Source organism: Megalobrama amblycephala, linkage group LG2 (genome assembly GCF_018812025.1).
Source record: "Megalobrama amblycephala isolate DHTTF-2021 linkage group LG2, ASM1881202v1, whole genome shotgun sequence".
Lineage (NCBI taxonomy): Eukaryota > Metazoa > Chordata > Actinopteri > Cypriniformes > Xenocyprididae > Megalobrama > Megalobrama amblycephala.
This window is the reverse complement of record NC_063045.1, coordinates 35415506-35424708: the sequence shown is the minus strand read 5'-3', so window position 1 is coordinate 35424708 and position 9203 is coordinate 35415506. Positions and strand designations below refer to the sequence as shown.

At 35.0% G+C, this 9203-nt stretch overlaps 1 protein-coding gene across 1 annotated transcript; it reads right to left on the bottom strand.

Annotated features, from left to right (window-relative positions):
• Positions 1-399: 399 nt before the first annotated feature.
• On the bottom strand, positions 400-2124 carry ccl19b (chemokine (C-C motif) ligand 19b). Its single transcript, XM_048173322.1, has 4 exons — positions 1964-2124; positions 1624-1744; positions 1412-1527; positions 400-817 (listed from the first exon to the last, which is right to left on the bottom strand). The coding sequence occupies exons 1-4, from the start codon at positions 2037-2039 to the stop codon at positions 795-797; spliced, it is 336 nt and encodes a 111-aa protein (XP_048029279.1). The 5' UTR covers positions 2040-2124; the 3' UTR covers positions 400-794.
• Positions 2125-9203: the final 7079 nt, after the last annotated feature.

The window sequence follows — 9203 nt, the reverse complement described above, 5'->3', positions numbered from 1 at the left end:
CGGTTTCACAAATAAGGCTTAAGCTAGTCCTAGACTAAAATGCATGTTTGAACTGTTTCAACTGAAAGAAACTTACTCTGAGATATCTCAATATATGTCTCAAAATGTACGGTTAGATTTATTACAGTTAATCACCGTATAAAGTACGAAAACTTTCTGTTAACAGTTTTCACCATAGCATTTTTACAGTCTTTTACTGTTAAAAACACAATCATTTTTTACAGTGTACTGTAGATCATGTGTTAGATATAATCCCTGTAGTTACTGTCAGAATACTTTTTTAAATGGAACAAAAAAAATTATATAGTTACATTGTTTTTTAGAATGATTTGTTTTAAGGTCATTAGTTAATTTTGAGATTATGTAAATGGACCCAAAAAAAAAAAATCATGCAAACAATTTTCATATTTAAAATGTAAAATCTTTTATTTATATTCCAAAATATAAAGAGAAAATGTAGAAAAAGAAAAACATATTTTCATTCAGTGGCTCAGGAAAAACACAGTAACTTTATACAATGTAGACAAAATACAAACTCAACAAATGGAGGAAATATTATCTTAAAATCTCTTCATGTAGACCAGTGGGGGAAAGAGTTCACATTTTTTTACAAATAGCTCATATCTTTCTATGACAGTAGATTCACACTTTGACCTGCTCTGCTAGAGTACACATGTAGTAAACCTGAGAATTAGCATTAACTATTAAGGATGAGTGTTATCAGCTATCTGTTCTAGGATCAGTGCCGCATACATGCACATTGCGTGAGAGAAGACTGGATCTATGAATCTGATTCACTGGTGTTTCTGTTTCTTTCCTGTAAGAAAAGAGAAAAAACGTATGTTGAGTTCAAAATGTTATATTATGTTATGTATTGTGATTTATGTTACATTACATTGTTATGTATCATTAATGCTTGTTGTGTTGTGTTTTCTATTATGTTCTAAATTATTGTTACATTACATTATGTCTTCTAAATATGTTTTAAATTTTATAAATTGCTGTGTTGTGTTCAAAATGTTATATATTACATGTGTTGCGTTTATGTTATGTTCTAAATGTTATTGTTACATTGTTATGTGTTCTAAATAAATGTTATATTATTTTTCTTTTGTTATAAATGTTATTACGTTACATCTTCTAAAGGTTATATTATGTTTTAAGTCTTAAATTATGTTGCTGTGATGTTAAAAATGTTGTGTTTATGCTGTTATGTTACTGAATGTTATGTTTTGTGGTGTTGTGTTCAAAATGTTATATTATGTGTTGTGTCTTATGTTATGTTCTAAATGATATTGTTACATAACATTATGTGTTCTAAATGTTATTTGATGTTGGCTGTGTTCTATGTTGCGTTACATATTGTGTACGATTACTGATATTTGATGATGAAATAAATACAAACACATACCTTTCGTTTTTTTGTGGGAGGTTTTAGGTGCCAGTATGTGGTCAATCAGTTTGCTTACCCAGTTATTCTCACTGGGAAAGGGTGCACAGAGCTTCAAGCCCTTCTTTGTGACAAATCTGTGGAAAAGTATTAATATTTAAATAAGTAAAATCCAATACACCTTTGTCTGAAGCAGTTTTTAGGCATTTTGAAATGCGTGTAATGCGACTTACATAGTGGCAGGAACTCTGCAGGCTCCATCACCGGTCTGAATGGTGAAGGTTTTCACCACCCTGTGTGGGATGCGCCGGTTGCTGGTGGTTAAACAGCAATCCTCTGCCCCATCACTATGAGCTGTGGTAGTTAAACAGTGCACGGAATGTTAATCATTAGCAATTTACACAGTCTCACCTGTTAAACAATGAAGAAATAACCCGATTTTCTTTACAGATAGTTTAGAACTGTAAAAAGTTGTATTATAAATTATTGTAAAGAAATTGTAAAATAAAGTACTTATATTTAATTTAAACCTCTTGCATGAGGATATTGCTAAAATGGTAAATTTTGCCTCACCTGTTGCAGAGCATAGACTGACGCTTATTATAAGCAGAGCACCTGCCCATAATGTCATAGAGTTAGAGAACATCATGTTGTCCCTTTGTATGTGTTATTTCACCTGTGCTCAACAGATATGTGCCTCACCGGTGCATGCACTCCTTTTATACGATTCTTCACTAACTTTCACTTTCTTTATCCTTTAAGGCAGCCGTTTCCTGTAAATCCATCCCTGTTAAAAAGAGCCCTTTCACCTTCTTTTGTTCTTGGAAACGAAGGCGCCTGCCAAGCGAGATCATTCATCTGAAGCGAGGGGAAAGTTTCGACATGTCTTCAGAGATTTTTAAAATGTGCTTATCAGTGTCACTGCCTCATGAGAAACAAACGTGGTGAAACTAAATTCGTATTAACATATGTCACTCTTAGCTGGAGGGAACAGGTTCACATAAGTGGCTTTTGGACAAATTAGATGTTGCTTAAATTCTACTAAGTGATCATTCTAGTATGCATTAACACACTGTTAGATTTCATTTCTCTTTTAATCAGAAGCGTCCACACTGATTTTTAAGTGGATTCAAATATATAAATTAAATAAAAATAAGAGCTTGCAGCTCTGTATTGAATTCATAGTTACTCATAGGATTGCAACTAGGCAAGGCAAGGCAAGGCAATTTTATTTGTATAGCACATTTCATACACAATGGTAATTCAAAGTGCTTTACATAAAGAAGAAGAATAAAAATAGAACATGAATAGAAATAACAGTGATGATACATAAAAGATATAAAATACATTAAAAATGAAATAAAAACAGGAAAAAAAAATTAAAGAATAAAAAGATAATATGTATAAAATAGGATGCAAACAGTTCGGACGTAGCACAGTGCTCAATCAACAAATGCAATTTTAGTTGCAACAAATGCAACTAAAATAAAATTAAAAAAAATATGTAAACCCCTCAGAAAATAAGTGCAGGCAGCTCTGCATTGAATTCACAATTGTTCATATGTTTTCAAATGCTCTTATCTGCATACATGTATCTGGACAATCAATGCCTGCAGTATCGGTTATGAACACACTTTGCATGTGAATATCTGATGTGATATTATACCAATTAAAGTCATAATGATATGGATCATCTTTATGACTCTTTTACATATTAACTTCTTTTAAAGAAACATACCTTAATATCAAAGCTGGCAAATTCTTACCAAACCACACTTTGTTTGATTGATAGCACTACTAATTGTGGGTTCATGTCCTTTTTGGGTGTAGCCCAACATAGAAACTGCAAGAACATGTATCCACTATTGCTGACAGGCAAGCAATGATTGCTGTTGGAAAATGTTTGAGAACCATTATGTAACTTAGTATTTTTTTAATAACGTTGCTGACTACCTATATTTTATGTTACTGTAAGAATTAGCATTATTTCACAGATTTTTGTTCTCTGCTATTGTGTTTTAAACCAGAAATACTTATTTTCTGCATATTTCCAACCTGTTCAAAGCAGCTGAAGTGTGAAGCATAATATCGTTATGCACAGAGGTCTGTCTTTTGGCAGTACTGGTAGTGTTATGTTTCAGGCATGCATCTACATGTGGATGCTAAATATATGCATGGAATACAGCCAGCAAAATGTCTAAAGGCCTCGGACATGTTAATTATGCAGAACTACATTTTTTTTTTTTTTTTAAATGGCCCCATATCCTGAAATCCTGCTCGATTAACAGCTCCTCAAAGGCTGTAGCCTCCACACGCCAGCCAGGTCTTTCATTCTGTGATGTGATCCGAGTGTAACTCGTGAGCCCTAAAGAAGCATGAAGAGGGGAACAGATGACTTTGATCCTCTACTTGAGTTCAAGCAGTTTAATTTCTAACTACAGCTGCATTCAGTCATCACTTCATGATTGTCAGGGAATGAGCCACATGCCGCGTCACTTCCTATATGACGGCTCACTTCCACCTGGGCTGGAGCAGCTTTAGCAGGTCCAGAGGTAATCAAGCTGCTTTGTCTGATAAGGAGGTGATTAGGAAATTACAGACAATCAGGACTACTTGAAGGCTAGTCAAAGATTGTGATGAGCGTCTTTTGCTCATGTTATAGCACCACTAATGAAATTTTTAAAATATGAAATCTATAATAAATGATATGATATAAAATACTTTGAATATACAGTTTATACATTTTGTATGTATGTATGTTTTGTATATCAATCATACAAACATTTATATCATATCAAACACACATATATTCATACATATATATATATATATATATATATATATATATATATATATATATATATATATATATATATATATATATATATATATATATATATATATATATAAATATATATATATATATAAATAAAAAATATGTGTGTATGATTTTCTATAGGCACTGTATATTAAAAAAAATTCTCAAAAAAATATCAGTGCTCAAAAAAATTAAAGGAACACTCTGAAAACACATCAGATCTCAATGGGGAAAAAATATCATGCTGGATATCTATACTGATATGGACTGGGTAATGTGTTAGGAACGAAAGGATGCCACATTGTTTGATGGAAATGAAAATTATCAACATACAGAGGACTGAATTCAAAGACCCCGAAAATCAAAGTAAAAAAAAGCTAGTCCATTTTGCTGAAATTTCATTGCAGCAACTCAAAATGGTACTCAGTAGTTTGTATGGCCCCCACGTGCTTGTATGCATGCCTGTCCTGGGGTATTTCCTCCCAGATCTGGACCAGGGCATCACGGACCTCCTGTACAGACTGAGGTACAACTTGGCGGCGTCGGATGGACCGAAACATAATGTCCCAGAGGTGTTCTGTTGGATTTAGGTCAGGTGAGTGTGGGGGCCATTCAATGGTATCAATTTCATTCATCCTCCAGGAGCTGATTGCATACTCTCAGCACATGCCGGGCATTGTCGTGCACCAGGAGGAATGCTGGACCCACTGCACCAGCGTAGGGTCTGACAATGGGTCCAAGGATTTCATCCCGATACCTAATGGCAGTCAGGGTGCCATTGTCTAGCCTGTAGACGTCTGTGTGTCCCTCCATGGATATGCCTCCCAAGACCATCACTGACCCACCACCAAACCGGTCATGCTGAACGATGTTACAGGCAGCATAATGTTCTCCACAGCTTCTCCAGATCTTTTCAAGTCTGTCATGTGCTCATGGTGAACCTGCTCTCATCTGTGAAAAGCACAGGGCGCCAGTGGCGGACCTGCCAATTCTGGTGTTCAATGGCAAATGCCAATCGAGCTCCATGGTGCCGGACAGTGAGCACAGGGCTCACTAGAGGACGTCGGGCCCTCAGGCCACCCTCATGAAGTCTGTTTCTGATTGTTTGGTCAGAGACATTCACACCAGTGGCCTGCTGGAGGTCAATTTGTAGGGCTCTGGCAGTGCTCATCCTGTTCCTTCTTGCACAAAGGAGCTGATACCAGTCCTGCTGATGGGTTAAGGACCTTCTACAGCCCTGTCCAGCTCTCCTAGAGTAACTGTCTGTCTCCTGGAATCTCCTCCATGCTCTTGAGACTGTGCTGTGAGACACAGCAAATCTTCTGACAATGGCACGTATTGATGTGCCATCCTGGAGGAGTTGGACTGCCTGTGCAACCTCTGTAGAGTCCAGGTATTGCCTCATGATACCAGTAGTGACACTGCTCTTGCAAGTCCAAAACTAGTGAAAAACAGTCAGAAAAGATGAGTAGGGAAAAAATGTCAGTGGCCTCCACCTGTAAAAGCATTCCTGTTTTGGGGGTCATCTCATTGTTGCCCATCTAGTGCACCTGTTGTTAATTTCATTAACACCAAAGCAGCTGAAACTGACAACCCCCTCTGCTACTTAATGACCAGATCAATATCCCAGGAGTTCTATTCTCTGATTAAAAAGTGTTCCTCTAATTGTTTTGAGCTATATATATATAGCTATTTATATATAATATAAAATTTCAGACGGCACTTAGAGGATTTTGCATCTGAAGTCTTTATATATATATATATATATATATATAAATATATAAAGACTTCAGATGCAAAATCCTCTAAGTGCCGTCTGAAATTTTCTTCTAAAATAAGCATTCATATGTTTATGTTCAGTTTTTTCACTTTAATGGCAATGAAAAGGACCTATTAATTGCCATTAAAGTGGAATTACTGAACATAAACATACAAGCTTGATAAAAAACTTATTTTAGGAGAACATTTTAGATGGCACTTAGAGGCTTTTGCATCTGAAGTCTTCATATACACACACACAGTGCCTAGAAAATCATCATACCCTTTTTAAATACAGTACTTTACTTGTCCTACTGAAATAAAAACCCACTCAAAATATTTACAAATTTTGCATTACAACATCAAAGTATTGAAAGAATAAGCAACATTTCTGAAAATTAATAAAAAAAATAAAAAAAAATAGAATAACTGGATTGGAAAAGTCTTCAGTCCCCTGATTTAATACTTCATAGAGCCACCTTTTGCTTTAATTACAGTAATCTTTTCGGATGTGTCTGTTCTAGCTGTCCACACCTAGATTGGGGAATATTTGCCCATTCTTCCTTGCAGAATCACTCATGTTCAGTCAGATTCCGTAGTGAGCAGCAATGGACTGCTCTCTTCAAGTCCATCCACAGATTTTCTATCAGATTTAAGTCAGGGCTTTGACTTGGCCACTGAAGGACATTCACCTTCCTATCCTTAAGCCATTGCATTGTTCTTTTGGTGGTATGCTTAGGATCATTGTCGTGTTGGAAGGAGAATGACCTGCCCATCTTCAGCTGTCTAGCAGAGGGACGCAGGTTTTCCTCAAAAATTTGGATGTACTTGGCAGCATCCATTTTCCCTTCCATCCTGTGGTGGTGTGCTTTTCGATGTACTATTGTTTTGGTTGGCTTTCATTTACACTGAAAACAGATGTACATTTGAAAGAGATGTTTTATCTGTTCTCTATCAACAGATATAGACTTGTCATAAGCTCCGAGTAAGATTTATGAAATTTTTGCGGTTGGTAATTGGCCAAAGTTGTTTAACTTGCATTAGGCTCCAAAAACAAAATGTTCTGTTCGTTGTGCTCATGATGCTCATGATGAACGGCAACGATCAATCTTCCTTGTTTAGACTCGCCCACATCTCAAAGCGTTTGTTTACACAGGAGGCTCAAATTCACTTTCCTTCAATGAACGACAGAAAAAAAAAAGTCAAGCCACTTCCCGTAGTCAGGTTGTGCACTTGCCAGATCTGTCTGGAATCCATACAAGATAATCTCATTGCCTCACAGGTTTCCAAACAGTTTGATTCTTATCATTGATGCCCTAAAGAAATGAGTTTCAAGTTAGTCACGTAGACATAAATTTCGCACTTACAATTATAGTATGCTGGCTGGGTTAAGTTTAACAGCATTTTCTATTACAAAAGAATTATATTTGTTCTTATTATTGAGATGAATATGCATACGACGTCTACAGATAAAGATAAATATGAACTGACAAGGAAAATATTCACAGTGTTATGGAATCAAGTTATGTTTGCAGAAATCCCCTTTTGATTGCCAGTTAAAGTTACGTGGGAGTGCCATTTTCAAGAAGTCGTCTATCAGGTATTTTATAGATTTTATAGATCTTTCTCTGCAGATAAGCAGGGTATTCCGAGCACACTTTGCACCCATAACACAGACTGGACCTGAGGCCTGATTTTAAGCATATTCAGAAGCGCTGAAGCTATTTTTGTGATAAATAATAGCATTGGTTTGTTAAATGGAGCTTGGAAGTTTACCGTCATGCTCAACGGTACGTTTCGTGGATAAAATGCGTTTAATCTCTCATCTTTCCTTGTTTTGAATCTGTTCTTTATGTTTGTGTAATGAGTCTGCTATGTGATATGAGAGATCTTTGTAGTGCAGGGACAAAGGACACTGGAAAGTCCGTAAGATTAGTTTGTTTATGTTTCAACCACAGGTGGTCATGGGTAATTTCATAACATGACAGACAGGTATTTCCCACTTTGATGTAGGGCACAAAGGGGGATGTCTTTTGGTGGCCACCTTGTAGGCTTGGCTAATTGTGTTTTGTAGGGGTGGAAAGTGAACGTTTTGTTTTGTTTAGCAGGTTGTTGTTGTTTTTTTTTTGCATTGCATTGCTGCCACGTGTAACAAACAAAATGAAACTGGTGGGGAAAGCACTGATCATTTTTAAATAAATAACCAGCTAGGGGCCTGTTTCATAAAACAAGTTTACCAAATAAGCTAGGCTTATTTCAGTTAGTCTGATTATTTTGAATCAAATCAACTAATAATAAATCAGACTTACTGAAATAAACCTGGACTATTCGGTAAACTTGTTTTATGAAACAGGCCCCTGGTTGGGTTTCTGCAATGCGATAAGAAACATCACGAGTCACATTTTCATGCCCCAATACATAGGATAAAATATGGAAATCATATTAATTTGTTTTCTTTTATTATTTCACTACTTTGATTGGATGTTGGATGCAATGTCCCAGGCACCATGTACTTCTAATATGAAAAATGTATTAGCAAATCATTTTTAATTTTTCAGTTCAAAATCTTTAAAACAAGGCATGTTTGTTTGTAAATTTTCTTCAGTTAATCCATCCATTACTTTCCATCTTTTTAGTCTTTTGTAAAATAACTACCAATATAATGTTTAATAACAAAATCTAATTCCTGAATCAGTGTTATTTTCCTTTTTATTTTATGTTTATTATTTTTTTTAGTTATGTTAATTTTTGTTTAATTGTTTGTCATTTCATTATGTGCTTTTGTCATTTTATTTGTGTTTTTAATATTGTTATTGGTTTAATTTACATTTATTTTCAGTTTTATTTTTTGTTTTGTTTTGTTCCATTTTATTATTGTTTTCATTTAATTCCTTTTAATAATATGTGCTTCAAAATAAACTTATTTAAGTTCATTACCAAGGCAACATTTCTCATTTTCGTTTAAAGTTTTTCAACTAATATTTATATTTAATTTTATTTCAGCTTTATTTCAATTACCTAAAACTAAAACTACTAAAACATAGATAATGACAATAACCCTTTTGTGAATGACATCATATTCCAGGAGGTGACTCCATTTTTGGTGGGGAAACAATAGCACAAACTTCAGTAGGTATTAGCAATGTATTTGAAGAATTATATGATGTTTTGTCCGATTTTAAACATTCATATATGATATCTTAATAAAGGCCTTTAGTTCTCAAATGCCTAGTATTT